The sequence below is a fragment of the Epinephelus fuscoguttatus genome, linkage group LG4 (assembly GCF_011397635.1).
Source record: "Epinephelus fuscoguttatus linkage group LG4, E.fuscoguttatus.final_Chr_v1".
NCBI classification, from domain to species: domain Eukaryota; kingdom Metazoa; phylum Chordata; class Actinopteri; order Perciformes; family Serranidae; genus Epinephelus; species Epinephelus fuscoguttatus.
Window position 1 is genome coordinate 23272183 of NC_064755.1, and position 22372 is coordinate 23294554.

At 42.8% G+C, this 22372-nt stretch overlaps 1 protein-coding gene across 1 annotated transcript; it reads right to left on the minus strand.

The window, feature by feature from the left end:
• Positions 1-974: 974 nt before the first annotated feature.
• elapor2a (endosome-lysosome associated apoptosis and autophagy regulator family member 2a) lies at positions 975-19187 on the minus strand. Its single transcript, XM_049573870.1, has 22 exons — positions 18932-19187; positions 17414-17534; positions 13793-13982; positions 13567-13714; positions 11655-11744; positions 9921-10026; positions 9687-9839; positions 8596-8684; positions 8309-8489; positions 8068-8196; positions 6768-6858; positions 6555-6657; positions 6329-6466; positions 4086-4349; positions 3823-3996; positions 3531-3717; positions 3246-3342; positions 3052-3153; positions 2827-2953; positions 2302-2480; positions 1759-1927; positions 975-1665 (listed from the first exon to the last, which is right to left on the minus strand). Exons 1-22 carry the CDS (start codon positions 19025-19027, stop codon positions 1597-1599), a joined length of 3003 nt encoding a protein of 1000 aa, XP_049429827.1. The 5' UTR covers positions 19028-19187; the 3' UTR covers positions 975-1596.
• Positions 19188-22372: the final 3185 nt, after the last annotated feature.

Genomic DNA, 22372 nt, shown 5'->3' on the forward strand with positions numbered 1-22372 from the left:
CTAAAAAGTGGCCACAGATACCCAAGAATGTTTTAAAGATTTTTAGTTTTTCTCACTTCTTTCAGATGTCTTCTTAATATTCAGACCTGAAGTGTTGCTCTGACTTGGAGTGAAAACCTAAAATGAATCAGTCACTGTGTCCCATTGCAGACCAGGTTCATCCTTCATGGCAACAACACTCCTCGATGGCAGTGACCCCCGAGCAGGACCAGCAAAAACTGCTGAAGGATGGCCTGAGGGAATGTGACAAAGAGCTCAAGACATGGGCCTGACCCTCAAATTCCCCAGATCCCAATGTGATTGAGCATTCGTGAGAACTTTTAGTACTCTCGATCTACAGTGGTGCCTCCTTGGATCAGACTTGGCTCTGACCTGTTGGGGCATGGACACAGGACCTCTGGAGGTGTCCTGTGGTGTCTGGCACCAGGGCATCTGTGGCGGATCCTTTGAGTACTGTGGGTTGTGAGTTTGGGTTCTGGCACATCCTGCTCATGGTCGATCAGACTGGGATTTGGGGAATTTGGAAGCCAGTTCGGCACACAGCTCTTTGTCACAGTCCTTGGGCCATTCCTGAGGAGTTTTTGCGATACAGTGTGGCGCATTGTCCTGCTGGGGGACCACTGTAACAAGATGATTGGTGATATTCATCTTTCAGTGGTTTTAATGTTGTGGCTGATCGTTGCAAATGTAGTATAGAGTACAATATTTGCTGTTTGACTTTACAGCTCAATTGTTACAAGCTAGAAAAAGGATACTAATGCACCTAGTGGCGTGTATTTTCAGGACTGAAGGTTTTAAGTGTTCAAAATTATTCAGATTATTCAGAATTTAAACTGTAATCTATTTTTCATCCACAGTGCCACTTAGACCCGTCTGTCTGCAAGCCACTAAGAGGATTTCTCAAAAGAATCAGTTGACAAGTAAATAAATCAAACTGGATCCACTTATACATAAATACATCATAATTTATTTGACGCACATAGACAGTCAACACCACAACCTCATCCGCATAATATGACATCTTCAGTTTCAATGGGTCAGCAGAACACTTCTCCTCATTACAATAATTTCAACTAAGCAAAAGAACAAACAGACGAGGAGATAGATATGGCCAGAATATAGCTGTCTGTGTAAACATCTACAGGAGATGGACACACACTCACCATGGGTGATCCTGATGGCAAGTTACACCATGGCTGTCTAAAGAGATATTAGACACTATACAGACTGAAATCATTATAAACAGAACAGAACATCAATCAGTTAGGTCCTTGCCTTACCCTGAGCTCTTCTAACAGCCTCTCTGACATCAGCTTGAATCAGAATATTACCAGGACGTGTCTATCACACACACCTGCTTCACAGTACTATGCTTCGAGTTGGACGGCTCTGTCGTACCGAGCTTTAAGGCCTCCGTGTTCATGGTACTTCTCTGAACCTGGCTCTAGGTGCAAGATGTGTGTGTTTGTAAGTGTGTTTTCTACACACAGTTGCTATTCCAGGTACCAGAGCGCATAAAGGGGGTGGTTGGTTAAAGGGGTCGTTCAGTGGAAAGTCTCCTGAGGGTCCGGTCTCTCCCCTCACTTCACCAGCTCTCTAGCTCCATACCAACGCTTTCGAATGGGACGAGTTTAGCTGCACGTGCTCGTAGTGCTCCCCGTTTCCCTGGAATCGAAAACAAACATGTTTACTTTGCATTACCTTAAAAGACTTTTGGTATTTCACTTGTAAAAGTGAAAACGGTGCTGTGATTCTCACCTTGGATGCTATGGCTTTGAGTTTGCCAAGCAGAGAGGGTTTTGTGTACACGATTTCATCCTCCATGTCTCCTTCGTTCTCTCCCTCCATCACAGCACAGCTGTCAGCTCCTGGCATCTCACACTCCTTATTGGCAGACATCACCAACCGCGAGTACTTGTACTCCAACCTAGCAAAGAGATGAGCGACAGAATCAATACTGTAGGGGAAAGAAATGAACGTTGTCCTCATGAATATTGACAAAAACTGCGATGTGACAAGGAAGGAATGGCAGGAGGGACGGGACCAAATGAGGTGAGCTTGGAGGAGAGAGAGAAAGACAAGAAATGAGTAGCAAAGAAGGAAATGGCAAGGAGTAGGGAGGAAGAAAGAAATTACATTTGTAAGGAAGAACTGTGAGGAGAAGTGGGGCAGGAAGGAAAGAAAGAAGCAGTAAGAGGAGGGATGAAGTGAATAAGGAACACAGGATGGAAGCAGTCGAGCAAGGAAAAGGAAAAGAAGGGAAGCAAATATGAAAGGAAAGAAGAAAAAAGGAAATTGTACCTTTTGTTCTTCTTCCAGAAGTAGCAGGTGAGGGAGACGAGCAGCACCGCGGTGAAAGCCCCCAGCCCTGCGCCAAGCCGCACCCAGAACTCCATCCCCTCACATAGTAACGTTTTCTTTTCAGGCAAGGTCACACCTCCCATACACAGCTTGGGTTCAGTCCACACGTACAGCAGGTCCTGATGAAGAACATACACACATGAGGCACCAATTAAGCCAGAACATACACTCAATATTGCACTGTTTCCTCACATACAGTGCAACCTGCAAGTATTTTGGGACTTTAATTGGAGTGGCTTTATTCCAGCATGTTGAATTCTAAGTGAAACAAATACGTTACGGGTGTTTGCTTTGGTGAGGGGATATAAAATAGGTTTTAAATTCAACACAGTCAATGGGATGTGGGCGTAAACACCCTCAAATTAAAGCTGTCAGCACATTGTTTCATTTCCAATCCAATGTGCTTCACTCAAGAACCAAACCCAATGTGTCCCAGCACTGCAATAACTCTCTGACCACACACACCTGGTGCTCTCCCTTGCAAGCTCCCTCTATCTGATGGTAGTCTCTCTCTGTGCATGTAGGACAAGCTCCCGAGCTCTCCCACAAGAAATGAAAGGTGCAGCCGTCGCATGTTCCCGCAGGGCACTGACTGTAAGAGCCAAACACAAGCTGTCACTTCTGCGCCACATCACAGCATGAATAAGGGCAGCATGTGATATTAGACAGGAGGTGACAGAGATGTAGTACCTGGGAACTGAGAGCTCGCCTTTAGTGCTTTTCTCTGGGTTACAGCGAAGTGTCACCACCGCGCTTCGACCTGACTCACAAGATGATGTCGCCTCCAAGGACCTTGGCGACAAAAAAAAAACAGAGAGCAAGACAGAATCTTAGAGCACTACATTTCTTGACAAAGAGAAAAATACCTGACATAACAGAGGTACCTGTAGTAGAAGTTGACATCAGGGACTTTCTTGGAGGTCTGAGGGTACAGCTCTGGTCTCGCCCTTATTCCATCAAGTGTACTGTCGACTGTTACTCCTGTTAACACACAAATAAGGGCTGATATAATGTGTGCATGTACAATAATGTGTCTCTGTCTCTCTTCTGTAACATGAATATGACATTAGGTGGGCCTTTTCTTGCCATTATATCTTTTTATCTTTTAAAGCAATGGCACCAGATGCAGCTCTCTGCACCACCACTGTCTGCATCTAATGCTCACTAACCCAGTAATGTGTCAGCCAGGTTAATGGACTGCGAGGCGAGCGCCGTGTGGAAGCCTCGTCCGGTAGCTGGGATTATAGTTGACTGACAGATGAAGGTCTTGACAGCGTTGGCACCTTCGCCCTTCTCCCTCTGGGAGTCAGTGATGGATAGGTCTGTTACATTGTCTGTGCATACCGCCAGCTGACCCTTGAATAAAGGAAAAGAGCAAATAGCAAGGGCGATGCATTCTTACACACAAACTTCCGACTGTATTGTCTGCAGTGTGAGTGTGAGTGTGTGTTCTCTTCGCACCTTTCCTCCACACAGGCTGATGTTGAAGTGGTGGAAATACTTGGTTCCTTTGGAGGTGAAGCTCGGGCCATTCATCAGCGATCCTACATACCCAAGGAGGCTGAAGTCATAAGTCAGAGTCACGTTGCCTTCTGTGTGGGTGAACTGACAGTCACTGTAACATATGCTGTGGTTCTGTGAAGAAAAAAAACCATAAATATGCATAAGGCTGTGTAAAAGTTTTACAAATGAGAGCTTGACTCCTTTCCGCAACACTGACAAACCTTGTCGCTCTTGCTGGAAGGTCCACAGGGTTTGCAGGCGTCTGGGCCCGGCGTGGCGTGAGGGACGAGGTACGTGTTACGCGGACACTCTGTGCACTGGCTGGTGAGCGTGTCTATGTAGTATCCAGGTGGGCAAGGCACACACGTAGAGCTGGAAGGTTGGGTGCTGAGGGCACAAGCCCGGCACCCAGAGGACACGCCATCCACAGCGTTACTCACTGAGATGGAGTAGATTCGCGCCACGTCGTTGACATACCGGCGTACCTGAGAGAGACAGACAGGTACAGAGTGATGCTGCTAATCAAGCGCTAGGATTCATCAGCCTCATCTACCTTAGCGCTCAGCAGCCTCAGATTCATCAGCCACCACCACTACCACCAGTGTCTAGACTCCAGGGGGGGGATTTATCTTGCTGCCGCTCAGATGTCCCTCAATCACAAAATATCTCCCTCTGGTGTCCAAGCAACAAAGACTTCTGTTAAATCTTGATCGGCACAAATTGTCTGTTAATCTGTACACTAATATTCTGTATTAAATATTATCTTTCTCCTGACTGAAATAGGTGCTGTGGAGTTTAAAGAGGTTTACACAAAACAAAATCTTCTTCCAGAGGCTCTAACACCAACCCCTGCACATGAACGGATCACAGCGTGCAGTATTGGTACGTTATACAAGATGTAATTCTGCCCTCACTTAAAACGCCCACACTCCTGAAAAAAAGAGCAAGTTAATGATTCAAGCTTCACCTAAGTGAGCCCAGTGATAAAGTAGTCTATTTGATTTGTGGTCTGGTTCAAACACTAACACCACCTCAGACAGTATCTTTAATACCCAACAGAAGGGAGTGTTAAGTGTACCAAGTGTGGAGTGGATTTAAAAGACTAAAGGCTGTCCCAGTTGTTGTTTGAACTTGCAGAAGTGGGAGCTCTGAAAAACTACCTGATTTGTTTTTCAGAGCTCCTAGTTCTGGCTGTCTTGTTTCTGGACTTAACACGATGAATATATGGGTTGTATCATGAGACATGAGGCCAGGTTTCTAGACCAACTGGCCTACTCCTGGGTCTGTGGCTCCACAGCTGAGCACAGAGGTTCACTGTGGATATGCACAATGAACCAGATTTCTATTATAAAGGGGAACTTGCTGTGTGATCTTCATTAAAGGAATACTTCACCCTCAAAATGACCATCTGTATATCAATTATCAACCAAGTGTTAAACTGAATATTTGAAGAAAACTTTTTCTTGCGTGCCTCCGGTGAACGGAGAATCCAAAAACAGAGAAAATTCTTGATGAATTCAAGTAGAGGGGCACTGCATTTACCAAAACACCCATTTACAAACTCTCACAACATATGCAGTATAATTCAAGTCTCTTTAATCTAGTCACATGCTCAGTACTTCCCAGGTAGGCAGCCCTTTCTGACAACAATCTCAGAACCCATCAGCTATCGGTCCAATGACGATAAAGCCTCTGGGGGTAAGGCCCAATATTTCAGGCTAAGCCGGTGAAGCCAGCAGACATCTGGGCAAGACTTCCTCTTACATGCACAGGTCATTTCTGCTACTCTCTCTAAGCATATATCTGTATTTGAATGCAGATAATTAAAAAAAAAAGTAACATAAAGCTAGCTGTTTCGATGATAACCGATGGATTCCAAAATAGCATGTTGGCCAATGCGTTCGGCCTCTCCACATAGACTGTTTACCTGCCATTCAGATATGATTGGTCAATGCTTCTCAAACTACAAACCAGGATACTTTCAATAACACAATCTTGTCTTGTCACTGTCAGATTACTGCGTAAATATGCTGAATCTGTTTATAGAGATTATTCTAATGGGAAAGAAAACTAAAAGTGAAACTTATCTATTTATTCCATCAGTAGTTTGTTTGTGTTATTGTGTGACTTTCGTGGTTCTGAACTATAAAATAACAATAATGATCGAAATGTATTTGATATAGCACCTTTCACAGAAATGAAATCCACAAAGCGCTTCACAAAATCCAATCGAGCAAATCATGCAATCAACAAAAACAAAAGCAACGTAATAATTAAAACAAAAAAGTAAAACATAGAGCAAATACAGGCTAGTGAGGCCTCAAACCCTGACAATACAGTCACCAGGAACTGCACAATAACACAAACAAACTAGGCAGTGGTAGATCAGCAACTCCCATGTTCAGGGAGGTAGAATTAAATTCACAGGGGACATTATTGATTATTATATATTGCATCTACTTACATCTGAAGGTTGGTTAGTCCTCTGGAAAGCCCATGTGTAGGAAACCGAGGCATTCTTTGTCATGACGTGTGTGTAGGTCTGTCTCGTTTTTGTCCTCTCCCATGATTCCACCACCGTAGTGCTCTTCCTGTTTACATCCTAAAATAAAACAAGGTGTTCACTTCATTCACATCGCCTATGAACAATGTGTATGGAGCAGCAAACATTTGTCAGGAGCCATTCTCACCATCATAAAGTAAAGCTCGCAGTCAGCCACGCACACTGTTTCAAATTCAAACGTGATGCGACCAAACTCCGTCCCAGAATGGCTTGAGATAGACGTGGGGAGCCTGGTGGCAGATGCAAACAGAGAAGAGTGGAATCAATCACAACAAAAAGAAAAAGACAGCTCGGTGCCGAGAGTGATGGAGACTGAGAAACACAACATGACTGCACTCACTTGAAGCCAGGGACGTGGATGTTGAGGATGAGGTAATCATTATCTGAGCTTCCTGCTCCACTCTGGATGTGATCTCCTGCCACCTCCCAGCCTGAAGGACAGGACAAATCCACATTACTCACTCTGGTCAATCTACTCTAAAGGAATGGTTCAACAATAAGTGAAATACACTTGCTTTCTTGCAGAGAATCAGTTAGGTGGATCAATTCCACTCTCATGTCTGTATGGGAAAAATAAAGCTACAGCCAGTTAGCTACACAGCTACGTCTACAGCTACTAATGTAAAAACAATGTGTTGTGGTTTTACAGGCAGCTATGAGATGGACTATTTCTGGGCTGGGCTTCTTGAAGTGTTGTTGTCATTGTGAGGTCGCCAGGCAACCAGTGGAGACTGCCTGCTGCAAAGAAATTGTCCAAGATACAAGGTGTTAATTACTGAGTTTTAGGGCCCTGACACAGCAAGCTGAGGATCGGTTATGAGTCAGTGTTGGTGAGCACTGTCCACCCTAGTTTTTGCAGTGTAGCACAAATTGGCCTCTGTGGGCTGTTTTTCAGCCGATTCAGCATGTTGTTTTGGCGTCTGAGCCGTTAACAGTTCAGCTCAGTGCACACGTAGACAAAGGAAAGTGAGGAAAGCAAACAAATGAGTTAAGTCAAGAGGGCGTGAGATTGAAACACAGTTGTCACATGAGGTAAGGTTATATTTTAGCCATTAAGCTCTTGGTTATTGTTGGCTAGTGCACGGTAAAAATCCTATTTTTTGTTAACAACAGGTTGCGTTGTTTATGTGCTAACTGACTAGCTAGCATCTTGAATCTGTCCTGTCAGTCCTCCAATTGACGAATACAAACTACCATCGCCTGCTGGTATGACGTTACTGAGATATCTCCTCTCACACAGGTGCTAGTTGGCCATGGGCTTCAGTCTTTTGCGGTGTGTTCAAGTGCAACTTTTTGGCAAGACACAAGCAAGGTGAGGCGACGCAACAGTCTGTCTTTGTCGCCACTAGTTCTTTGACGTCGGTTTGGTGTGTCTGGGTGTTAAGAGGTTCTGGTAGGTGGACTTTGTTACTTTCGGAGGCAGGTAAGCGTCTTCCGCTTATTTCCAGTTTTTGTGCTAAGCTAAGCTAAGCTAAGCATGTCTTGGCTTCTACAGACAGAGAGTGGTATCCATCTTCTCATCTTACCTTCAGCAAGAGACTGAAGAAGCATACACCCCACAATCTTGGCATATTCTTTACAGAGAGGCACACAGGGAGACAGAGAGTGCCACTGGACATATATTGCCAAAAAATACCCACCGTTCATATTGTCACATTTGGAGTTGCCCACATTGAAACAGGACGTCTTCATGTTTGCAGGAAGAATATTCCACCATTTATATTCGTAACCCAGGGTAGGCTCAGTGCCAGCTGGACACTGCGTACATGCTGGGGGGGTGAACACAATGAAAAACACAATAAGAACAACACACGGAGCAGAACTAAATCAACTGAAGGAAAATGGCAGGGAATAATAAAAAACAAATCAAGTTTCCAGTACGTTTCATCCCATCAGAATAGGTCCCAGGTGGGCATGGCGAGCAGGTGGCCATGTCATTGTTATAGAAACCGGGGTTACAGGGGGGGCAGGGCTCCCTCTCTCCACTCGGAGGCAACGACTCAGCTCCAGTCACACCCTCCAAGCAGATCTTCGGTTCAATCCACTTATATATGACCCGCGTCTGGAAATGACACAGAGATGGGGGGTGATGGACTGGAACAGAGGCTGTGATTACAAAATGGGACTTCTGTGAGTATTTAATCTAGAGGTGGCCTCTTTTCTCTCACCTTGCCTTCGTGGTCACACGCTGTGTGGATTTGGAAATAGTCCTTTTTGGAGCACAGAGGTCTGTCCTTACACACGGCGGATCCCTCAGCTTGGAAAAGAGAAGTGGTGAAAGTGGCTATCATTTAAAGGAGCGACTGCAGAATATATTTAAGAGTTTAAACAGAGCCCCACAAATACAGGGACACTTTAATGAGTAAAGCAAGCACACAGAATATGTGATACAAGATGTGAAGGTAGATAAGGAATAAAAGAACAGAGAGAATAATGTGCTCTGAAAAAAGAGCATTTTGGCAGAAGCCTGCTAAAAACACAGCAGTGAAGCACAGGGGTCATACAATATGCATAAAGAGGTGTACTGAATTAATTATGTAATATGTTCTGAATACTCTACTTCTTATAGTCACTTCTCAGTGACTTTACTAAATAGGACATGCAGTCACATCATATGAAAGGAATTATAAGAGACCTTATATCAAAGCAAATTAAAGAGGAGAAAAAAAAGCAATTTTTGTTTCATTAAGACCACTTAAAAAAATCACAAATGGATGAAACGATCATATCAGACAGCCAGATTTCTGTTATTATGATTAATCCATCAGCTTCTCTCAAACAGGGTACGGTGAGAGCCTTACGTGTGGAAATGTATTCATGTAAATCCCTTGAGAATCACACTAAAATATATCAGGGAGCGTTACTTTTATCATCAGAAATCGCATATTAGAAAACAAAAATTTGTAAAATGTAAATAATATAGGAGCTTTATGAAAAATACAAGAGCACGCTCGCTACATCATCTGCTGCTCCCTCGCGATCACAGAAGCCCCCCCGCGCTGAACTAACAAGCATGCTTCTCCTTCTGAAGTTTGACTAATGTGGCTGAAAATAGGACAAGCTCTCTTTCTATCCTTTGGCTGTGCCGTGTGCTTCTGCGAGCAGCACTGATAACAATTAGGCTACACTGACTACTGCACTGCAGTTCCATTATTTCGTTCCAAAGATTCAACATTAGTGCCGATTTGAAATGCCGAACATGTGCACATCTTTTTTCCTGTGTGTGTGTGTGTGTGTGTGTGTGTGTGTGTGTTCCTACCTGCATACTGAGTGGCTGTATTGCAAGGGGTGCAGGAGCTGGCGCCGTGACCAGCGAAGGTGTCGCGAGGACATGGTTCACATGTAGAGGAGCCGGGGGTTCGGCTGAATGTCCCTGGCTTACATGGGAAACACTCTGATGTGTAGGCGACTCCTGATAGAAGGAAATGAGTGTATCGATTTGTCATCAATTATTGTGAGAAGTTGGGAAAAGAGATGGGAATTTTTCACTGACCTTCTATTTGAACATTTTTCAGCAAAACAGGCTTCACCCCTTTGGCGCCCATGAGGACTCCACCTGTCCTCCAGTACAGGATGTTAGTGCCTGATTTCAGGTTCACCTAGAATAGAGATGGTTTCATGTATTATCAGTCAAGCTGTGGCGCAACAGAGAGCAGTAAAGAAAAATAGGACTTTGTTTTGTGTAGCTTCAATTAAAGGTCCAGTACGTAGGATTTAGTGGGACATATTAGCAGAAAAGGAATATAATATAAAGTATGTTTTCTTGAGTATATAATCACCTGAAATTAAAATTTTTGTTGAGCCGTTTATATCTACATAGGGAGCATGTTGCATTGCCATGTTTCTACAGAAGCCCAGACTGGACAAACCAAACACTGGCTCTATGAAGGGCCATTTCCGTTTTCGCTTCAGCCACCATAGTTAGCAGCCGCTCCTCAACAAGCCAAACAGTGTCGGAAAAACACTGATTTTTAACACGAAACTACTTTATTCAGTGTTTTTACCAGTTTAAATCACTGGATCCATTTGTTTTGGAGAGGATATGACCTCTGCAGATAATTCGGCTCCTTTTAAAAACCTCCTAAACGTCTGGACCTTAAGTTATCAGAGAAAAAAGGTGAGCATACATCAACAGGTGCAGAGCTACCGGCCTGTCTGCGACGAGGGGAACAACATCATAGACACACAGATTTGTCTGACACACAAGTCTGTTTTTATAGACTATAACTTTTGCGGGGGAAGTGGCGCACACCTCTTTCAGGCCTCATTTTGTGCGTACGCAATGTTTATAAATGAGACCCCTGGGCCATTTGTTTTGGAGAGGAAGTGACCTCTGCAGATAAATCAGCTTTCGGTAAAAACTTCCTGAATGTTGATCAATCCTGACCGGGACCTCATGCTGGGCACATAGTTAAAGCTTCAGCTGGTTCCAATCTGTACTCATCACCACTAGATGCCATTAAATCCCACACACTGTCCCTTTAATGAGTCATGCCATCTTAAAATATTGCAAGAGATCAGCCCAAATGCTGGAGCTGAGCCTTTACTGCATATGGTCATTTCATTTAAATGGAAATAAAGCACAAAGCTGCACAGTGAATATTCTGCAAAGCAATAACTTCATGCATGTCAAGTGCTCTAATGCACAGGAGAATAGTGTTACATGACTGAATTAACTGTCTGCTTCACATGGTTTAATTTACTAATTCAAGGTGATTTATAGGTGTAATGATGTAATCAAACTTCAGCAGAGAACTACTGAATTTTGAAGCATGTTAACTAGACTGACACAATGACACAAAGGTATGCTGCTACAACACATGCTACCTATGCAGACTGATTTCATATTGTCAACACATTTTCTTGAACCCATGAAGTTCAATCTTAAGCAAACAGCACCACATTTTAGTCCACACACTTTTTTTCATTAGACTTGACCACAAGCTAAAGGCAAAAGCTGTAGTATGCTCTTAAGAGGATCAACACAGCGCAAGAACTGAACTATTTACACATGGCAACTCACTTTTACAGTGTGACTGGAAAAATACTGGCGAGAACAATAAGTGATGCCAGCCTCTGTCTGTGTACTAACAGGCTTCCTGCTTGTATCCACCCATTCCTTGTGGTACCGCCTGAGTTCAACACATTTAATTTCCACAGAACAAGGCCAGCTGCCAAGGATGTGTCCTCCGTGGCTATTGTTCATCTTATGGCATGCAACACTTACCGTATGGGTTGCCCATTCACCATGATTGGTGAGCTTGAGCCACTTTGTATCAGCGGACTGATCCATCTCCTGACACTGGTCATTCTGGATCTAAACACACAAATCATCAGTGTTCATGAGCGGTAACTCTCACCTCTTTTATCTCAGTGATTTATAACAACAGTACTCATTGTGTACACTCATGCAGTTATACGCAGCACAAAATATTAAAGTATTGATGTGACATCTTGTCTCCGGGCAGAACTGTGTGTCTTCTGTGGGAGCACTTTTATAGAACAATAAAACATCTGTCTTTCACCATGGAAAATGAATGTAAATTAAAGATCACCATTTTTTTTATTTATCTTTCCAGCACACCTGCCTTCAATTAAGCACTAATTAAGAGACTCATCATTTGACTTGCCGTAGCAGACAAAAGCACAGGTGACTCTTATATCATTAATTAATGCTCCATTTAATTTAAGTGTCCCAGCAGTAAGCCATATCAGTGAGCCAGCATGCACAATACCAGGGTGCTGGAACTGGTGCGCCTAAATGGAATGCAGCCATTAATAATGTTGATTGCTTTTCCTGTTATGACGTATAAGATGCCACCCGTAAGAAACGCCTATTAATAAATTCTTGAATACAGACACTTAGGTTGAGTATAGTATGTTGTCTGATGCATGCATCTAATGAGAATGACAACGATCTAGGGCTCATTCTCATTACATTTAGCTTTTTTTTCACACGCATTGTGCACATTACAATTTTAGGCCATTTATGACGAGTTAATTGCTTTATCTATTCAGTTATTCAACCATTATTTAACCAGGAAGTCATTTCCACTCAGTTTTGTGTCTGCATTTCAGTATAGTATACAGAGTATGACCCTAGTGTTGAATGCAACAAATGAATAGACATGCCACTGCAGAAATGGCAGAGAAGTTAAGAAGTTTTGAAAGTCTTTCGCTGTCTAATTTTGTGGAATATGTGCAGGGAGAAGTACAAAGACAATAACAGGACCAGTAATGCAACGTAACGTAACCTGGGAAGGTCGGCCTGTCAGGTGTGCAGCCAGTTGTGTGAAACTTGCTGTTAAAAGACATATGATCCACTATGCACACACTCTATATGGGACACAGCTAGCATGCTACCAGTGTGTCAGCTAGTTAATAATGCAGTTTAACTTTTAACTTAGAAAAATGCATAAATAGAGCTGTGTTACATTCATCGATCTGTTAGCTTTTTCGTTTCTATGCTAATCACCTCTAGGGCAGTGCTACAGTCAATGTACTCAAGGCCGGACGGGCAAAAAACAAAAACAAATGGAGAACGAGTTTCACAAACACATCGGAGGTCATGCAGACTCTCGTAGGAATTAATGGACTTTCAGTTGACTTGCATACGAACACAGAGCTACATGGAAATGAGGGATAAAATCAGCTTAAATGAAACAACTGCATTCCATTTACATAGACTTAACATGTCTTCAAATTTTTCTAAGATGACTGGATTTTAACGAAAGAACTGAACGGTCCAAAAGTGGGTTACAGGTCCATTCTGAATGGACTGTAAGCGACTCACGAACGTGTCAGGTTTATAAAAAACATGATTTATTTTTAAGCACAGTGACAGTGGCACATAACCTTTATTTTGAAGTGCCGTTTCTTGCTGTAGAGTTAGTGACTAACAGACAGCTACTTGACAGAGACAGCAAACTAGCATGAGGACATGGCCAATCACAAGTATGATAATGAATATATCAAACTGTGTGGACCCTGAACTAATACCTGAGGAGAGATCTGAACCCTGTGGCTGGACCAGTTGAGAACCACTGTTCTACAGGGTGTCCAAAAACATTTCACTGGCAGTCCAGACACTAACACACCAGAAGTGAAAAGATGAAAGTTAATGAATGTTTGACACTCACAAAGAACTCAAACAGCAGGTTGTTGTCTGGATACTGGTACTCAAAGCTGACAGAGCCCTGCTTCTTCAGATGGACAGCATAGATGAGAGAGACTGTGCACTCATCCCTGTTGGACTCCAGATAGTTTCCTTGCGGTACCCAGGACGAACTACGAGGGAAAGGATATCAAATTAATTTTACACTTACAAAATCGAATTTCAGTTTTTCTTGCATCCTACTCACACACCTGTTGCAGGTGAGCCCGTCATCTCCCCGCGGACTGTTTTCCAGCGACGTTGCCAGGCTGCTGAATCCAGCAGGCATGGAATCCCATTGGTCGAAGCGGATACCGCTGCCAAGGGAGTAGCTTCCTGCTGCACACTGGGTACACTCCTGAGCCGACATCTCAAGGAACTCCCCAGACTTGCACGAGAAGGCTGGAGGACACAGAGGGACGAGGTACAAAGAGGTGGAACGATCAGTTAGGCCACGTCTTTGCATTTTGCTGCAAGAATCACACACTATATAGAATTGCACAGACTAAGGACGACAGAAAAATGGTCATGCAAATCACTGCAGCATTCAGTATAATGTAGCCCCAGTGATCAGGGAACTTAATCCTTACATCCTGTTACACACTGTGTCTGTCTCTGCGGCTCTTTTTTTTCCACTGAGCCTTCACGTCTTCTGCATCTGCCAACTTTTTCACACTGCCAGCTTTTCCTCATACCTGAGCTGGTCAAATGCCATTGTGATGCCTCTTTATGTTCCACAGCAACCCATGCAGAAATGCTAAATGTGTGTGGGTTGGCAATCTGTGCAGAGGGTAAGTAGTGTGTGTAAATGTGTGCAGCAGGAATTGCTTGTAGGTGTCATTGGATTTAAAGGTAGTTTGCTGTGGCACTCATTTTCATGGTAACATAATAAGTGACGGTATTAACTGGGCCTGTTGTTGCATAATGCAACATAGTTTCACCAATATGAGGCAACAAACATCTGGTGTTCTTCCAGTGACATGTGTAGCAGTTTGAACAGGAAGTAGGAAACAGAGAAAGAGGAGCAAGCCAGTCCATCTCATAATGATCCATTCTTAGCATGAGAATAGTTTCCACTGTATGCAGTTTAAACATGTGTAAAATAAATGCTAAATAGAGATATTTGAAGACTTCAACCTAAATCTTTTCTGCCACACTGTGACATTTCTCTGACTTACGCACCAGAAAAGACTAACACATGACAGTTTTTTAAGCCACAGCTCATCCCACGCCTACCTGAAAAGACTAGCTCTCCATTAACATGCACCCTGTTCTGGGAGTGACCTTTCAATTATCTTACACACAGATTTCACCAGTGATAACTTCAACTGAGCCATTAGTGAAGGTGCTTTGACAGGGCAAACCGGTTCTAAGTGAGATCTAACAAAGAGCAAACTCGTATGACCATGTTGTAGAACATCAGTGTCTTTTAACACAATTTACGTCTGTCTTCCTGGCTCCATCTTGATGAGGCACCTTTCACCACAGCTGAGACGTCTGTGAGTCCCCTGCCTCTCAACAAAAGAAGGAATTTAACACTCCTTGTGAGTCACGTTTTACTTGGCAGATCTGTTTTATGGCAGACATTAGCACTGACAAATACTGTTGTAATTAGCAGCAACTCTGCAAACTTTCTTTTTATTCTAAGTGTTTATAACTAAGAAGCTCTATTTGGACAGATTTTCTCATGGTGATGTCCAAGACCAGAGTGTATCAAGACCAGACTAGTGTGAGTTCCACGCTGCAGGACACACTTATGATAAAAAGAGAAACATGCAAACCATAAGCACTCCTCAAATCGATTTGAAAGATCCACATTCTCATAAAAACACCTGCAGAAAACTAGTCTCGCTCACCAGACTAGTTTCACAAGAAAAGAAAGGTCTGGCTGGGCCGACTCTCATTTTAAGATTGGAGAAAAAAAACACCCCAGCTGCTTGTATTTCTTTCAACCAATCACAATCGTTCTTGGCGGTGCCATAACAACAGTGCGCTTGCAAAAAATATTGCCGGGGAGAAACAGGTTTTGGTGTAACACACCCACAAAAATATCGCCTACAGGACGCGAACCTTGGCAGAAAAATGGCTACATCCCTGCAAGATCAAACACCGCAAAAGTTAGTAAAGGACGTGTTGAAAACTGCAACCGGAGGTGGTAGGGCGGGACTTCAGCGGGTGGTTCGTACTGCCCAATGAGAGGCTGATCTTTGCAGCGAACTTCCACCCACTCAGACTAGCAGAAAACAGGCGAATATTCCTCCTCATTCATGTATTTTATTGCCATACTGTATATATGTGTGTATGTTTAAGTGCACCATAGGAAATGTCTTGATAAAATAAGCACAAGGCATTGCAGAGGGGAATTTTATGAGGGGGAGTTTTCTGTTGTTTAATGCGAGTGAACAAATACAAAGCTAAAATCAACTTCACCATCTTTACTCAACACTCCTTTTTTGCACAGGCAATTTAGTGACATCCACACAACTGTGGTCTTGAATGGTCTTGAAGTAAAATCCCTCATCCTCTTTTTATAAGACTGAGAAAAGACCAAGTTTAAATGTGGTCGAGTCTGAGGCAAGACCTTTAAAAAGCGGTCTAGAGACTGTGACGCCATTTACACGTACATGGTGATTTTGATAAACGGAGACATCTTCCTTCGTTTGTGCCCTTCGTTTACACGCAAACGGAGATTTCTCCTCTGAAAATGAGTCTTTCTAAAAACTCCGGCCAGAGTGGAGATTTTGGAAAACTCCGGTTGCGCGTTTGCATGTAAAGTGAGATAAACGGAGTATATATACGCAGCCAACGTCACAGTATGCGCTGGAACTTGTGCCTGTGTCAAAAGTGCGACTTATGTTGCTATGGTGACAATGGATACAGGGAAGGCTTGAGCTTCTCGTTACACTGCCACCTACAGGTTTGGCATGCTCTTGTGTATATATACACGGGTAAGTGTAAACGAAGATCTTTTTGAAAACGGAGACGGTGAAATGTCCGTTTATGAAAATAGCCGGCAACGTGTAAACGGCCTCTAAGACTGATCTCAAGCTGGGTTGTAGCTGTATACCATGATATGAAAATTAATGGTTTTGGTACGGTGTATAATCACTTGTCTAATGCAACCAGACAGAGAATCTCACCTGCTCGCACGCATCTCCTTTCCTATTTGACGGCCTCTCTGATTTTTTTTACACATACTGTCATTAAAAAATGGTTTCAAGCTTTAAGGGGCTTTTTGCCTTTATTTGAAAGGACGGATTCGGCATGTGGGGTGGACAGAGGGAGGGTGACAAGCAGCAAAGGGCCATGAGTTGGGACCAAACCTGTGGTCGCTGAGACAAGGACACAGCCTTTCTACATGGGGTACCTGCTTTACCAGGCGAGCCAGTGGGCGGACTTCCCCTTTAAGTTTTAATTATAATAAAGCGTTTGCTCAACCAAAAAAACTTCAGTTTTCATTCCTGTAAGCACCACTGTAACTGAAAGTAATATTATGATTGTGACATGCTGTGTACCGTGAGATTTTCTGAGATGCTTATCATACCGTGAAAACCTCATATCGTTGCAACCCTAATCTTGTTGGTGGAACAGAGATATGAGTTACTGCACCTCATATTAGACACATGCAATCAATGTGAGTGAAAACGTGGCCCATTAATGACTGAACAGAGACAATTTGTGGCAGTGTTTCGCTCTGAGAGCTGGTCTCAGGATATCCAAACAGGGTCAGTCAGGCTGTAGTGGTAGAAATTCCAGGCTACTGATAAGAAGGTGAGATACACACATCAAGTGTTACTCTCACTGATACACACACACACACACCATATACTTACTACACTCTGTGCCGCGCACTGGCTCCGGCAGTCCAGTGCAGGCCCCGGGGCTCTGAGGGATGGCCACTCTCCACCGAGATCCCGTGCTGTCACACTCTGTGTACTCATAGTAGTAGTCCGTCTGCCAATTGCACACACACAAAAAAACATCTGCATAAGAGATCAGTTGCCACGCCAGCCTCGGACCCAAACAATGAGCAAATGTAGGCCAGAAGCAGGTCAGTAAACATCACACCACAAGAGGCCTCCACCCACAGCAGAGCCCTGAGTCATCTCATTCTGGGTGAGAATGCATCAGAACAGACTAAATGGCTGCATTAACAAGCAGCACTGAAATTAACTTCCATATCCAGCTGCTCCAGGCTCACAGAACATGACCGCCCGTTACACTGTGTTATCTCCCAAACCACAGCCACTCTTCTGCCCTGGATACACAACATACCATCTCCATCTCCGCGGCGATGGGAAGAGGGGGGGGGGGGTTGGTGTATGGCAGCAGGCGTTTTAGCAGCTGCTTGTCACAATTTCAGGATGAACGCTTAGACATTTGATAATAATGGTTTTAATCTGCGGCCTGGGAGCTTGATGTTCTCGCCTCCACAGAGCTTCTCTCCATCTACAGAGGAGGGTGGCCTCATTTCTGACAGTTTACATAATGTTGCTCCTTGAGCCAAACCAGACTTTGACACCGCAACACATGCAAGCTGCTGTGTGTGGAGTGATTTTCACTGGTGTCCGCAGGGTCCTGGAGATAGAGCTCAGTCACAGTGATGATAAAGAGAGGAGAGGGCCAAATGAAGCGTAATTATCTACCAGACTCAGTGGTTTTTTTACATTATTGCTGCAGTGATTTCACACACACTGAACTTATCCATTGTGAGCTGTGGTCAATCACTGATATGGCACACTTTCAATGCTCATCTCACACCATAATTCAGCATGAGAGTCTCTACTCTTGAATGCATTTCATGAGACATCATCCCAGAAAATGTAGCACCACACAGCCCTTCAGCAGTAATCTCTCAGCCAGTGTGAAAACAGAGATTGAGCCAACAATTTATAGGAATGTTGCTCCTCTATCTCGGGACTGTGTGACTGAGCTGCCAGCCTGGCCCTGAGGAGGTGTTGAGCTGAGCCAGACCACTGGGAAGGAAAGGCCAGTCCATGCAGGAAACTGATAACAGCCTCAACAGCACTCGAGTGGTGAAGTTCAACACACACTAGGCTGGTCACAGATTCATGTTGTTCTAACTTTGCACAAACAGCCATGATTAAAGATTTGTTCCCACCACCTCCTGCAAATTATGATTTTAAACAGGGTGCCATAATTCGGCCCCGGAGACGTGTCATCAATTTATAATCGTATTTGATGTGGTTATTCTGGATTACCAAGTCACTGTCAGCGCGCGCAGCCCGATGTGTGCGCTTCTTCTTTTTATTACCAGGCAGTGAGCTCCATAAACAGCGCAGGCAGAGAAACAGGATGAAGCCTTATTGATCGGCTGTGGCATCTCTCACCTCGCTACACTGCCGCTGTCCTTTGGCCCCGTCAATCAGCCGGAGCGTGCAGAGGATGAGAGCGCAATTGGCGACGAACCAAGCCGAGGACCGCATTATGGATCATCCAGGGGGAGAGAAAAAACACAGACCTCGATCCAGGATGGATGATCGTCTCATAAACCTGAGTCGGATCGAAGGTTTGCTCGGACACAAATGGACACCTGCTACTGTCGCCTCTCTTCGGCAGATTGTAACCCTCACCACCTGCGATTATCCTCAGACTGTGCGCTCCGGGGCTGCCTCATCACAGTCAAGCTGGACAGATCTGAAAAAGCACGTCCTGCTTTGTTTTTCAAAGTAAAACTTGCGACGCATGTGTGCGCAAAATATTGGCCACTGGCTTATTTTTCCATGCGTATTTGCTCGAATAATTTCGACTTACATTTTTATATATGTATCTTACTTTTCACTGCCCTCATATTCCTTTATATAAAATACATCGTCACATTATTTTGAAGGCAAAATACAACACATGAGGTATTATTCTGTCTGTGCGTGCTGGCTTGACGCAGCTGTGTGTGTGCGCCTTTAACCACCGGCTCTGACGCTCCTATGACGTAGCTCAGGCAAAAAAAATACTTTGTTATCAAGCAGCTGTGACAAAACAACAAGAAAATGATGCTCAATATATTGTACAAGCTATATGTATTTAGGTTACATGGAATATTATGAAATTAAGATGTAAAAGCAAACTCCCTCAAAACAAACTGACCCATTGAGATCAGTGTTGCAGATTTATTTAGGCTGGTGAGAACAGATATTTTTGAATTGACCAAGCTGCGTTTTGTCCTCATCTTTAAAAAACAGCTTGGGTCACAGACGCAGTGTATTGTTCTTATATCCCAGCCATTGCAGTGCACACCACTGACCGCCAGAGGGAGGCCCTGCTCTGCTACCCGTCATCATCAGGCCCCACTGCATGATGGATCACTTTGGCTGTTTGTATCTGCCTTTAATAAGTACAATGAGTTTGTATTTTCGTGCCTAAATGAAATGATTCCTTAGACATAAATGGCTCATTTGTAACTATGGAGTTCTGGCTTAGTGAGCAGAATTATCACATCTGCCAAGTCAAGGACATAAGGCTGTGAAAAAGGGGGCAAACTGTAGCTTAGAGGTCAGTGTTATGTCTAATGCTAGAGTGTAAATAAGTGGTTAAAACGAACACAGTGAGGTTCAATAGGGCTACATTAAGTAGGCTATAATACATATGGGGTGAAATAAGGCCACACAAGGATTGTGTTGTTGTAAAATACTGTGCAACTATGAATCTTCAGAATATAGGACCAGCTCTGTTAAGACATCCTTGATACAATTACACTTATTTCAACCAAGCTTCCCGCACCAATGTACTGTTTACATTAATGTGAATACAACATGGAGGATATTTGAGGCTTAGCCCAAACCTCTGGGGGATCATCCACTGGCACTAATTGTAATAAACAAGCTTTATTTTGAGGCTTTTTATGGACTCAGGCAACTTATTTACATCAAAAGTACAAAAAATTCCTAGTGTGGATAAATTAGATTTCATTGTGAACTTAAAAAATGGTTGGGGAGCCACCCAGCACCCTATCACAGGTCTAATTAGTAAGGCTGTAAGTTAAGTATCACCGGTCTAAACCGTATTCAGGGATCTAGCAGAGTTCCTGTTTACAATTGTCCATTTAAAAAAGATGTATGTATATATATATATATATATATATATATATATATATATATATATATATATATATAGCATTCCAGAAAGTTATCACTCTATATTTGCATTAAATACTTCTGGAACTGTATCCCCTCTAAGTTTCTAAATAGTTTGTGCAAACTGTATCTCTGTTTACGTTCTGAGACAAAAGAGCTCATGCATATTTCATGCTCACACCCTGGTTCAATTTGTCGAGGTGTGTTACACTCACAACACAGCGCTGCCTAAATAAGAGAGTATCTCACAGAGACGGAGAACTCTGTGTGTTCATAACAGATTTAGTTTCTTATAATGAGACAGAGAGGGGAAACACAAACTATAAATATGTTTACATCAGAGCTTATTGAAATACCTCTTCAGAGAATGGAGATTATAACTGAGGTCTGTTACCTACACAATGTTTACTCTTCAGTAAATGAATACAATAATATGGCCTGCAGACTCTGCATGTAGGTCTGCCTGCCAGAAAAATTAACTGCTTTTGTTAATGCATAAAGATGTTAATCTATCTTAACATTATCTAAAGTGATTGTTTTTGTGTCACCTAACAGCACCACAAATACTACCAGACTGACTCCTGCAACTATCAGCAGCCTTGTACATGGGGCATCTGCTCTATCCACTAAGCCACCGATCCCCCAAATTTTTTCCACTAAGAAATATTAATATAAACAACACAAGTGCAGATTTGGAGGTTCTACATCTGGATGTGGAAGTTTTTGCTTTTGATTTTACACTTGTTGTCAGTTTATTAGGAACGTTTATTTAAAAAAAACTCATACAGTCAAATACAACAGCCCTGCAATAAATCATACCTTCATAAACATTATAATGTTCAGTTTTATTTAAAACGTGTTTTCATTTAAATCTTTATGAAGACAATTTTTGTGACACCGACATGTCAGTTACAACAGCATAATAAAAAAAATAAATAAAAGAATTGAAAAAAAATAAGCGCCAACAAAACAAATACTGATTGGGTAAATACACATTTTTACAGCCTTAAAGATTAGTGTATCTACTGATTAATATTCCAGTCCAAGGTCTTCTATTTGAGTTTTGTAGAGTCAATTTCCCCAATTTTCTTTCTAGTTGTGCCTCTTGTAGTCTCAGTGTGTGTTTCACTTTCTCAATTAAAAATATTTCTTCCACAGTTGTTTCTTTAGTGATAGCTTTCTTGCTTGCTACTAGCAACATTTTGATTAAATGTCTATCACTACCAATAACACTCTCTTCAGAAAATTTACATAGATAAAGCACCAAACAGCTGTTAGGATCCTTGTAGTCTAGTATGTATTTGAAACTGTTTTAAAATAGATTTTAGTTCAAATTTGTGGTGAGTTTTTGGAGCTTGCAGTTCGTGGCACTGTTGGATTATATTGTATTAAACTGGGAGGAGTATATCAGCTCTTTTTAAAGAGAAAAATCACAGTCTATACCATCAGCCTGCTAACATGCTGCATTAAAGTGTGTCATCACAACCGCTGTCCACGGTGCTGATCCTGAGATGACCAGAAGCTATTCACCTGACTTCCCTTTGTTGATACGCCAGCAGGTAGGATTATTTAAAAGTTGTCGGATGCCAGTTTAACTGACCAGACAGAATTTGCCCTTTCAGATACAAATTTTGCATTTTAAATATATTCTAATGCAATAAACATTACATTGTGTTTTCCTTATTATTGTAGAACATGTTG